General features: G+C 35.8%; 2 protein-coding genes across 3 annotated transcripts; both read left to right on the top strand.

Annotated features, from left to right (window-relative positions):
* Positions 1-1,349: 1,349 nt before the first annotated feature.
* LOC110696008 (copper-transporting ATPase HMA4-like) lies at positions 1,350-9,362 on the top strand. 2 transcript variants are annotated; one of them, XM_021873265.1, is made up of 9 exons: positions 1,350-1,531; positions 2,172-2,460; positions 2,926-3,671; positions 3,787-4,258; positions 4,351-4,518; positions 4,910-5,164; positions 6,972-7,094; positions 7,775-8,260; positions 8,827-9,362. In XM_021873265.1, the coding sequence occupies exons 2-9, from the start codon at positions 2,203-2,205 to the stop codon at positions 9,217-9,219; spliced, it is 2,901 nt and encodes a 966-aa protein (XP_021728957.1). In that variant the 5' UTR covers positions 1,350-1,531; positions 2,172-2,202; the 3' UTR covers positions 9,220-9,362. The 2 variants fall into 2 exon arrangements, with proteins under 2 accessions (XP_021728957.1, XP_021728958.1); XM_021873266.1 differs by lacking the exon at positions 1,350-1,531 and adding an exon at positions 2,582-2,692 and having other exon boundaries at positions 2,332-2,460.
* Positions 9,363-10,881: 1,519 nt separating this feature from the next.
* LOC110696158 lies at positions 10,882-12,225 on the top strand. Its single transcript, XM_021873446.1, has one exon. The coding sequence runs from the start codon at positions 10,882-10,884 to the stop codon at positions 12,223-12,225; it is 1,344 nt and encodes a 447-aa protein (XP_021729138.1).
* The last annotated feature ends 6 nt before the right edge of the window (positions 12,226-12,231 follow it).

A 12,231-nucleotide genomic window follows, 5' to 3' on the forward strand; every position in this document is an offset into this window, starting at 1 on the left:
CCTTTTTCAACCATGTCTTGAGCAATTTTGGCAAAGATCGAAACCTATGAAGCTTTCTTCAAGCTAGCTTGGTTTTCGTCAAACAAACCTCACGACGCTCCTTTGTTAAAACCCAGGTACCGTTGAATAATACCTATTGAGTATCATTTTTCGGTGTGCTACTGTGCATGTGCTTGGAGGAATAATATGAGATAGAAAAAAAAATTGTGTTGATGTTAACATAATTTATTAATATAGCATATTAATCGGGTCAGGCTCTTAATTGGGGAAATTAGATTAAAAGTCCTCCACATAAGATGATATGGCCAACAAGCTAAGGATTACGGTGCTTAACAAGATTTCACTTGTCTATATTTTTCTTCTTATACATTGAAATTAGAAGAATTCGGGAGATTAAAAGTTATGAGTATTGTTTAGATTACAAACCAGAAGAACATTTAGGGTCGGAGAAAAAAAAAAAAAAAAAGTATACATGCTATAAGTGTAAGTATGTTCATAATATCACTTGTAATATGTAATGACATTATGACTCATCAAAGGGTTGAATGGTTGGTTGAAGCCCATGTATCCTTGATCAATTTTTGTATTCTATCACGCACCCTAATTCGAGAGTCATTTGGGCAAAGTGAGGGGATGATGAGATTTATGTCATGCTGACTTTTGATAGCATGTTGAATGACAAACTCAACCAAAAGTTTAAGGGTTCGTTTGGCATCGTTGTGGTTTTCTGTTTTTTGTTATTTAAAAATATATTATATATGTCACATAATGAATCAAAAAATATTTAGACTTATTAAAATCATGATAATTTTGAAAATTGACAACAGAAAAGTGGAAACACCTTTTTCTTGTTTCCTGTTTTTGGTTTTTAGTTTAAAAAAAAAAAACAGGAAGCTGAAAACAAAAAATGATGCCAAACAAGCCCTAAGCTAATGAGTTTCATTAGTTGATTTTAATATTATTGTAGTTGTAAATTGAACCTAAAATTGCTTATTTGTAATATGAAATTAGTGAAAATAAAGTGACAGAGCATAGCGACAACCGACCATTAATAATCTATAAGGCCTGAAAAAATTTATCAAATCAAACAATAAGATAGGATCAGATAAGACCAAGTTAGATTAGATAAGACCAAATTAAATCAAATAAGAACCGATTAAATAAGTTAAGGTGAATTCATATAAGCAAAAATGAGGTGAAAGGTCTAACAGTAACTATTTGAAGGAACGGTATACCGTATACTCTTACAGTCTTATGTGGCAAATGTGGGGGGCAACTTGTGGAATTTTTCACACAAAAAGTCTTGGTGGGAAAGAAACGACCAAAACACAAAAAAACAAATACAAATACAAATACAAATCAAATTCGAAATATTTTTTAAAAAGTAGGTCCCCGCTGATTCCCTTGTTGCCAAAGCGGTGTGCTGCACATCTTTGCCAAAATTCTCATCCCCAATTTCTTCGCCGAATTTCGGAACCCTAATTTTGGATTTTAGGACGTTAAAATCGTGCAATTCATTTGACAATTTGAGGTAATTTCCATTCACATATGCTCACTCAATTTTGTTTCATTATTTTTTTTTTTGTAAAATTTTCATATTCTTGTGATTTTTCTGGAAATCGAATAATTTTCTAAGTTTGTGGATTTTAATGTCGTGGTTTGTAGTTAATTCGCCAATTTAATTGAAAGATATTTGCGCGGTGAATTAGAGGCTTTGTGAATTGGTATTGGTGTATGGTATGCAATTTGAGGGGGAATTTTGATTGTGAAGCTCTGATTTTGCAGTTTTTGAAGTAACTAGGGTTTTGAGTGATAAATTAGATGCATTGCTTTGAATTTTGTAGATGTATGTAAGCATATATGATCAAATTCAATGATAATTTGATTCATTTGCATATGTTTTTAACTTAGTTTGCTTTACCAAGAAATTTATGCATTTTTTAAAATCAAAATTTCTTCTTATGGGTATGCATAGTGATTATTGACTTTTTTTTTTTTTTTTTTTTTTTTTAAATCAATATTAAAAAAGCAGGTTTGAAACTGAATTAGGTGTTTTTTAAAAAAACATTTTAAAATCATTTAAAATGTTGACTTGATCAAATGTTATGGCATCTATAATCTGAGTTCAGGAAGAAAACTAATCTATAATCTATATATCTGATTCTTAACAGGGTTGATAATTGAAATCTTGCTGCAACTAAAATGGAAGTGAATGGAAAGTTTGATCTAAATGTTCCTTTATTGGAACCTCAGGACAGTGTGACGGTTAACATCTATCCACCAAGTCCATGTGGCGTCGAGAAGATTAAAGTGGTGAAATTCCAGATAAAGGGTATTGAGTGTGCATCATGCTCGAACTCAGTAGAATCCGTGTTAGGGAAACTCAATGGAATTAGGAGTGTTGTTGTATCATCAATGGATGGACAAGCTGTTGTCAAATACATGCCGGAAATTGTTGATGTTAGTGGCAAATTCTAACCCTTGTCATGTGATTTTACGGTTCTTACTTTTTCAGTTGAATTGTTACTTGAGTTACATCAGTTATTGCTTCTTGTCATTTCTCTCCTGCTCTCTTTTGAAGGGAATGAACCCATAGGGATCAGGATCCTGCATTCCTGCCCCCCTTTTTCAACTTCAGAAGATAAATGTTGCTGATCATTTCATATGTGGATCCTATATAACAGAAATGAAGGTGCTAAATCTGAAAATTGGATTTATGCTTTAGGATTGAATATAAATGTCAGCCTAATTACAAATTTCTAGCTGATAGTTAAGCATTTTGATATGCCTTGCTGATTTCATAATCTCTTATTTTTACATGTTATTTGCTGTTTTATATATTTTCTTTGTCATTAGTGTCACCGTCATTAATGTGCAGAGTTAAGAATCTTAAGATTGATATTTTTTTTTTGTCTGTTTTTGTAGTCAAAAAGAATAAAAGAAACCGTAGAAAATGCAGGATTTCAAGTTGAGGGGTATCCTGATCAAGAAATAGAAGTATGTCGACTGAAAATAAAAGGAATGGCATGCACTAGCTGCTCAGAGGCCGTTGAACGCGCACTCTCAGATGCTGATGGGGTGAAAAAGGCCGTGGTAGGTCTTGCTCTTGAGGAAGCCAAGGTTCACTTTGACCCAAATGTCACAAACCTTAACCAAATCATAAAAGCGGTTGAAGATGCTGGTTTTGAAGCTGATCTTATTAACCCTGGGAATGATGTGAACAAAGTGCACCTAAAGCTTGATGGAGTTCATACCCTTGAAGACGCCAACACTATTAGAACTGCTCTTGAGCTAGCTGTTGGTGTCAATCACGTTGACATGGATATGGAAGAAAAAAAGATCACTGTAAGCTATGATCCTGATGTAACTGGTCCTAGATCTCTGATAAAATTGATTAGAGAGGCTTCTACTGGCCTAAATTCGTATGATGCAAGCTTGTATGTCCCTCCAAGACAGAGAGATTTGGATCATAGAAATGAGATTCATAAGTACAAAAATCAGTTCTTATGGAGTTGCCTTTTTTCTGTCCCGGTGCTTGTTTTCTCCATGGTACTCCCAATGCTTCCTCCTTATGGGGATTGGTTAAACTACAGGATTCACAACTTGCTTACTGTTGGAATGTTGCTGAGATGTATCCTTTGCGCACCAGTGCAGTTCATCATTGGACGAAGGTACTTTTAAAAAAAAATTGGTTTGTACAAGTGAATATGCTACTTACGATGTCTTTCTAATCTGGTTTATGTATCATACTGGATGATGTTGTCTTGTCAAAACACTCTTTCTCAGGTTTTATGTTGGGGCATATCATGCGTTAAGGCGAAAATCTGCTAATATGGATGTTCTAGTGGCAGTGGGAACCAATGCTGCTTACATCTACTCTCTCTACATATTGCTTAAATCCCTGACTTCCCTTGACTTTGAAGGGCAAGATTTTTTTGAGACAAGTGCTATGTTAATATCTTTTATTCTTTTGGGCAAATATTTGGAGATTGTGGCGAAGGGGAAGACTTCAGATGCTTTAGCAAAGCTGTCAGAGCTTGCTCCAGATACGGCGTGCTTGGTGACAATGGATGGCAGTGGAAATATCATCTCAGAAACAGAAATAAGCACTCAACTTATACAGAGAAATGACTTGTTTAAGATTGTTCCTGGAGCAAAGGTTCCTGTTGATGGGATCGTTATTGATGGTCAAAGTTATGTAAATGAAAGTATGATCACGGGAGAAGCAAAGCCAGTTACTAAAAGACCTGGTGATAAGGTATAATTGAGTATTGTAGATTGGTTTTTGTTTGTGCCTTTGTCTCTTGGAACAACTCAATGATGGACATACCTGCTTGATGTTGTAAACAGGTCATTGGTGGGACTTCAAATGAGAATGGATGTATCATAGTGAAGGCTACACATGTTGGATCAGAGACTGCCCTTTCTCAGATTGTTCAACTTGTGGAGGCTGCTCAGTTGGCCAGAGCCCCTGTTCAGAAGTTGGCTGACCAAATATCAAGGTTTTTTGTTCCAACTGTAAGTTCATTGTTTCCATATTGACCTGTTATTATGTTATGCATTCGAATCTTAAAGTTCTCGAGGAAAATATGCGGGGTGATCTGATCAGGATGCTAAGCTTGAAGTCATAAACTAAATCTCATAAGTAAAGTATGTGGGTTTATCTGATCCTTTGTGTTAGGTGGGTATGAATGCCCTCTTGGCCTAGCTAGCTTGTCATACTGTTAGGAGACCAGGCTTTTATCTGGGGAGGACTGTACATTATGTTGCACTTGTTATATTCTATTCAGACTTGGAATTTCAATTTTTTAAAAATTGTTTTCTTATTTATTTTGCATATAAAGTATTTATGGTTATCTTTTCTTGATTCAAAGTGATAATGTTGACCTTTAATATTGATCAAATATAGGTAGTTGCTGCAGCATTTATTACATGGGTTGCATGGTTTGTCACTGGAGTAGCTGGTCTTTATCCAAAACATTGGATCCCAAAAGCCATGGACAAATTTGAACTTGCTCTGCAGTTTGGAATATCTGTTGTTGTGGTTGCTTGTCCATGTGCTCTGGGACTGGCGACTCCTACTGCAGTTATGGTTGCTACTGGGAAGGGTGCTTCACTTGGTGTGCTCATCAAGGGGGGAGCAGCTCTACAGAAGGCACACAAGGTAAGTTTGGCTTTCATTGGCTTAATTTTGTCATTTGCTCAGGTTATTGCATACATGTCGAGAAGACCTGAGATAAATGTAATAGGAGGCCTAGATATTCATAACTGTGGATCATGACTTTTCCATTCTCTTATATACTGGTATCATTTTATTAAGTTAAGGCTTCCTTGTGGCTGCTGTGCAGAAATTATTCAAAAATGCCTAACTTTTATTTATTTTCCACGTATTATTAATTGCGTTATTTGTTTAAGATGATAGAATCAATTCATATTAGTGATAATAATGCAATTGAAACTATTTACATTTCGGAAATGTGAAGTTAAATACTTAATTGAAATTAGATAATTACCAAAGTCCTACTCTTATCATCCTTTCCTTAAACCGCCCTTGTAAATATGTGCCTCCCTTCAATTGTGTCAATATATTTACTTTGTATGTTATTGAACTAGAGTGTACCCGTGCAAAATGCACGGGATATATATTATATGAGAAAGATATTAAATATATACTATAAGAAAAAATTTACTTAGAATACGGGAAGTTGATTTTAATGTTGTAACTTAGACCCTGTTCTTTTGAGCTGTTGTAGACTTGTGTTTTGGTCTGCTCTGCTGAACTCTGCTTAGCTCTGCTCTACTGAATATTATTAATTTGTTGACACTTGGTTTTCCCTGCTAATTGCTATGCTGAAATCTTATGTTCTTTGCCCTGCTCAAAAGCTTAAAAGAACAGGGTCTACTCTTATATATATGTCGGTGGCCACGCAATGTGGCAAGTAGTTATGGGGTTTACCTTGTCAAAGCTATAGAGGTTACCGGGGTAACTTGGTTCAGTGATGTAGGAGTTTTTCTGCTCTTTTGCAAACAGTTTTTCGATGAGACCAGTTTCGCAAAAAACGTGTTGTATATATATATATATATTTTTGTTTTGGTTAAGAGAAGTTGAAGTTGTTTGGAAGGTATGTATTCCCTAAAAAAATTGCAAATAATCGAATGGTTGGGGATTTTGAGTGTTATGGTGAATTGATGATAAATGAACTATATACTCGTGGTACTGCATGTCATCTATTATACTACGTTAAAAAAAAATAATAACACAAAGTGAAATGTTATTAGTGTACTTAAAAAAAAGTGTAATATTAGTAATATTCCCTTGTAAAAAATACAAAAAAAAAAATAAAAAATAGTGGGATGGTAGTTATTGTTTTTTTTTTTGGAATCGGTAGTAGTTGTTTTTTTTTTTATTTTTCTAAAAATAAAAAAAAATTTATTTTTAATTTTAAATTTAAAAAAATAATATAAAAAAATAAATGCATGAGAACTCAAGGAGTTTGGAGCATTTATGTATATTTAAAAGGAAAAATTAATTGGTAGTTGTAGATTTTTTTTTTTTTTGTTTGAAATAATGGAGAAATGGAAGTTAAAGAGGTAGTTATTAAAAAAAAAAAAAAATTAAAAAAAGAGAATGCATAGAATTTCTCCATTCAAGAATTGGAGTATTGTGAGTGAAAGTTGAAAAGAAAAACTCTTAAATTATATATTAGATTGCAAGTTGAGCTATCCAAATGAGGAGCTAAAGTTTGGATGATTTGTCATAACTTTTTATATTTTTAGGTAGCAATAAGAATACATAGACCACCTCATGGATATTTACTCTATTTGGCCTATTTTAAAGGGAAACTAGATCTCACACTCACAGTGGCATGTTTTTTCAGCATTGATGTTACTGCTTTGAAGGATTGTGCTACTTTTGATGCAGGATCTTGATGTTCTTTGCTGTTGCTTCTGTTTTGATTAATTTATTGTAGGTTAAAGCTGTGGTCTTTGATAAGACAGGAACATTGACTGTAGGAAAGCCAGTTGTTGTCAGCACTGTTCTCTTTTCTGGGGTTACAATGAAGGAATTATGTGATATGGCAATTGCTATAGAGGTATGTGCATTTGGTTTGTTTGGCTCACACATCATGCATTATTCATGATATTTCGGAAAGTGAACATGATCTTTCATTTTAATGGCTCATATATTTAGTTTTTTTTTTTTTTTTTGGATAATTTGCCAATTACTACTGCAAGTTAATACCACTTTGTAAATTATAACCGCAAATTTAAAAAGTTGTGAATTACTACCGCAAAATATTTTTTGATGTTGCGATTACTACCAAACCCCCATTAAACCCAACTATGACGTCATTATATCCCTTTAACCCGTGTTTGACCATGGTTAAGGGCTTTAACCAGCCCCCCCCCCCCCAAAAAAAAAAGAAAATGGGTTAGGGATATAATGACGTCATGGTTAAGGGCTTTAACCATGGGTTAAAGTGATATAATGACGTCATAGTTGGGTTTAATGGGGGTTTGGTAGTAATCGCAACATCTTAAAATTTTTTTGCGGTAGTAATTCACAACTTTTTTAATTTACGGTAGTAATTTACAAAGTAGTATTAACTTGCGGTAGTAATTGGCAAATTTTCCTTTTTTTTTTTTTGAGGAAAAGTGTAATGTTTTAGTTGCCAGTGATTTAATACCTTTTTGATTTGAGAATCGGCAATCGTTATGACGGAACGTAAATCACTCTGGTGCTCAGCTGCTCTTTCCTCCAATATATTTGCAGGCAAACAGCGAGCACCCCCTAGCTAAAGCTGTGGCTGAACACGCTAAGGTTCAGCGTAAGAAACATGAATCATTGGCCGACCATGTTGAAGATGTAAAGGATTTTGAGGTGCATCCTGGAGCTGGAGTTTGTGGAAAGGTCGGCGAGAAGATAGTTTTGGTAGGAAACAAGAGGCTCCTGCAGGTTCATAGTGTTCCAATCAACTATGAAGTCGAGGAGTATATCTCAGGGACAGAAAAATTGGCTCAAACTTGTGTGTTAGTTGCCATTGATGGCAAGGTTGCAGGGGCTTTTGCTGTGACTGATCCAGTGAAGCCGGAGGCAGGCCATGTCATTAGACATCTTCAGTCTATGGGCGTCACAAGCATCATGGTAACTGGTGATAACTGGGGTACTGCAACAGCAATAGGAAGAGAAGTTGGTATTAATCAAGTTTTTGCTGAAACAGATCCAATTGGAAAAGCTGGGAAGATAAAAGAAATTCAGGTTGGATTGCTGATAACAATATGCATGGAATTTTTGCTTTTTCTCATTTCTCTTGCTGCCTTGGTGATGCGTTTATACGTTTGTGTGTCACATTAAATTTTTATCGCTAATAATTGGGATTAGATGAAAGCATGACCCTAGGTGTAGTATCCTTTCTTTGGAAACATTGTTGCTTTACCCTGTTTTTTTTCCTTTACACCCTTAAAATTTTCATGACAAAGTGACTATGATTATATCAAGATATAAGGTACGGAGTACGTAATAATGTAGTAATATGCCAAAGCTTGAATGAATAGTAGTAGGAATGAAGTGGCAAATTTGTTCTTGATTCTGACAAGTTAACATATAGAGATCAGAACCTAATTTTTGCGGGGTACTGTTTCTGTGCGTGTTTGTGTTAGTATCCCTGTGCATGAATGAAATTCTATCCGATATGCCTTGCTGTGGACTGTATCTCGCTTCTTATATAACCATGTGAAATAGTGAATCGTGGAAGTAACTGTTTTTTTTTTCCTGGTGCTGTGGAATTAGTGTATTGTATTTATTTGCTATTTCTGACTATCCAGATGAAAGGTCTAACGGTAGCAATGGTGGGAGACGGCATTAATGACTCCCCTGCCCTAGTTGCAGCTGATGTTGGAATGGCAATAGGCGCTGGCACTAATGTTGCTATTGAGGCAGCTGATATAGTTCTAATTAAGAGCAACCTAGAAGATGTCGTGACAGCCATTGACCTTTCTCAAAAGACAATGTCCAAGATTCGGCTTAACTACGTTTGGGCCCTTGGCTATAATGTCCTAGCCATGCCTATTGCTGCAGGAATTTTGTTTCCATTCACTGGTATTCGGCTTCCGCCTTGGGTTGCTGGGGCTTGCATGGCCGCTTCATCCCTTAGTGTGGTCTGTTCTTCTCTGTTGTTGCAGTCTTACAAGAAGCCTTTGAATGTTGAAAGAATTTGATGACCGAAGCTTTATCTTCAAATATTTAGGCATAACTGTAGAGGTTTTTATTGCCAAGTGTAAAGTATGTTCAATTATTATTTCTAACTGTTCTAATTGATTCCCATAATCTCAGATGCTTTACTTGATCTCTTACCCACTAAGGCATCGCTTCATATAGGTATCAACCATAAGAATGATACTCCGTCCTCATATAAATAATCCACCGGAACTGGTAGGATGATTTCTGAATTGGTCTTCTGTCTTGGACATCGATGTTATCAGCAGATATGCATCAGCCATGGAAATTAACAAATCCGTTTGTAAACCCTTTCTTTCACCACATTGATCGTATATTAAGAAATACAACTGTAATATTTAAGATAGCTTCCTATTACAAGATGCCCATAAGCGTAGGCAAAATGTATCGAATTTGTGCTTATTTGCAGCTTAATATTAGTCAAAATGATGCACACTACTCTCCCTCGAAAAAAATAAAATAAAAAATAATGCACACTACTTCGTAGGGAAAATGTCTAATTGTAACGGAGGTAGTAGAAGAAATAACGTGATCAAGACCTTATTGGTACACATATCTCCCTTATTTGTCATTTATCCAAATAGGAATACGAGTTGTATTAATTTAGGGCTTGTTCTTTTATGTTGAAATTCAGTTCAGTTCAGTTCAGCTCCTAATTTCCTTCTCTTATAAAATATTCAGTTTAGTTCAGTTCAACTCAGCTCAGTTCAATTCAGTCAATGAGAACAGACCCTTAGTAATGATAATAAACTACATCCTTTAACTAGCTTTTGTGATTTATAGTTTCGATAAATTATAGTCAATAATGATCTTGCTTGAATCGTCTCAGTTTATAATTTTATTAATTTTCGCTTTTTTATAATTTTACAATGTCGAGAATGAGAGAGTAAATACGTTAATCTTTAAAATCATGATAATCAAATGATGTCAACTAAATAAAAACAGCTTTTTAAAGACACTCCGATCAGTCCAAACTCCAAAGGAACCTCTCGCCCTTTCGGTGGGTTACCCCATTTCCTGCCCCGTATTTCAGGTGTTTTGCACTTTGCGTCCCAAAATTGTGGAACATCACTTCTTCCTTGATCGTTTTCTCTCTCCTCTACCCTGAAAATCAGGAAGCTTCTTCTGTAAAATGATTAAGGTAACTTAAACCCTAATTAAGTTTCCTAAAAGAAGATCAAATTGTGCTTTCAATCTTCGGTAATCTTGTTCTGTACTAGTTTAAAGTTTCCAACTTGGATATAGCTTCTATTGATTGCTTATAACTTTGATTGACTTCAATTTTCAAATCTTAGAAAATTTTGTACTTTGTTTGTGCTATATTGTTCCTTAATCTTTGAGTTTGTAAACCCTAAGCTGAATACTGTGTAATCAAGCTGTTATTTTTAGTGGGTTTCTATTAGCTAGTAGCAACTAAATTCGTAGGTTGTTGTTTGCTTTTTCTGGGGTTCTTCTATTCTTCGATCTTTGCTGATTGTTGAAGATAGGGTTTGAAATTAGGGAGGAATGGAATTTGTACTGTTTAGCTGAGGCCTTATTTGATTGAGGGAGATTAGTTCTGTAGTTGAGTTGTTGAAGATTAAGCTTTAGGGGTTCATATATTGATGGAAAGACCACGTTTAGGAGGCGGGTTTTTATCCGGAATGGGATCGAATGGTCGATTATTGGATATGGAAATGCCGGGGGATGATCTCCAACAAGGTCAGATGGGTCATCCATTAATGACCCATCAACCCCTTGAGTTACATCCCATGAACATGATGAGTGGCATTGAGAATGAGCAACCACTAGGGTTTGTAGAGGCGAAAGGGTTGTCGTTGAAGGGAATGTCAATGGATTTTGGTAAGGGGAAGGGAATATCTCTTGGGCGTTCGCTTAGTAATAATACGTCTAGTGAAGATGAGGAGCCAAGTTATACAGGGGATGGGAATGGTGAGAACTGTAATGTGGGAAAGGATAAAAAGGAATCTCCTTGGCAACGAATGAAGTGGACTGATAACATTGTTAGACTTCTAATAGCAGTTGTAGCTTCTGTTGGGGATGAGGGCATGTTTGATGCTAAGGATGGGTTGAAGAGGAAATCTGGAATGTTGCAAAAGAAGGGGAAATGGAAAATGGTTTCAAACATTATGATTAGTAATGGTTGTTGTGTTTCTCCTCAACAATGTGAGGACAAGTTCAATGACTTGAATAAAAGATACAAGAAGTTGAATGACATTCTTGGTAGGGAAACTAGTTGCCAAGTGGTGGAAAATCCGTCTCTAATGGATGCCATGCCGCACTTGACAGAAAAGGCGAAGGATGAGGTAAAAAAGATATTGAGTTCAAAACATCTGTTTTATCGGGAAATGTGTGCTTTCCATAATGGTCAGAGAATACCTGGCTGTCATGATATTGATTTACAAGCTCATATAATGCCTCTGGCTACCCATCCAAATGAAAACAATGTTTCTGAGGTGCATGAAGCTGATGAAAATTACGAGTCAGACAGTGATGAGTCGTATGAAGATGATGAAAAGAATGTTGATATCAAATCTGGAAGGATGGAGGGTTATTATGCTAGAAGCAACGTGAATGGAGGAAGCTCTAATTTCTCATTGTTGCCTGGCAGGCAGGACTGTTATAGAGTGGAATTGGAGTCCATGTTTCAAGATGTGGCAAAATCTCCTGCAGAACAAAGATCATTGATTCAGCAACGAATGTGGCAACTTGAGGTGGAAAAGGTCAAGTTGGAGGCTGAGGCACTTGATCTTGAGAAACAGCGGCTTAAATGGTTGAGATTTCGCAGCAAGAAAGACAGAGAGCTCGAGAGATTGAAGTTGGAGAATGAAAGGGTGAAACTAGAGAGTGATTGGATGGTCTTGCTGCTTAAGCAGAAGGAAATGGTGTTAGGTATGCCAAAATCAGAAATGTCGTTGGAGCCCATATCCCTGAGCATTGATAGATTTCAAGGAAGAGATGGAATCAAAGCTGATAGGCATCTGTAGCTGCTA

Source organism: Chenopodium quinoa, unplaced genomic scaffold (assembly GCF_001683475.1).
Source record: "Chenopodium quinoa cultivar QQ74 unplaced genomic scaffold, ASM168347v1, whole genome shotgun sequence".
NCBI classification, from domain to species: Eukaryota; Viridiplantae; Streptophyta; class Magnoliopsida; order Caryophyllales; family Amaranthaceae; genus Chenopodium; species Chenopodium quinoa.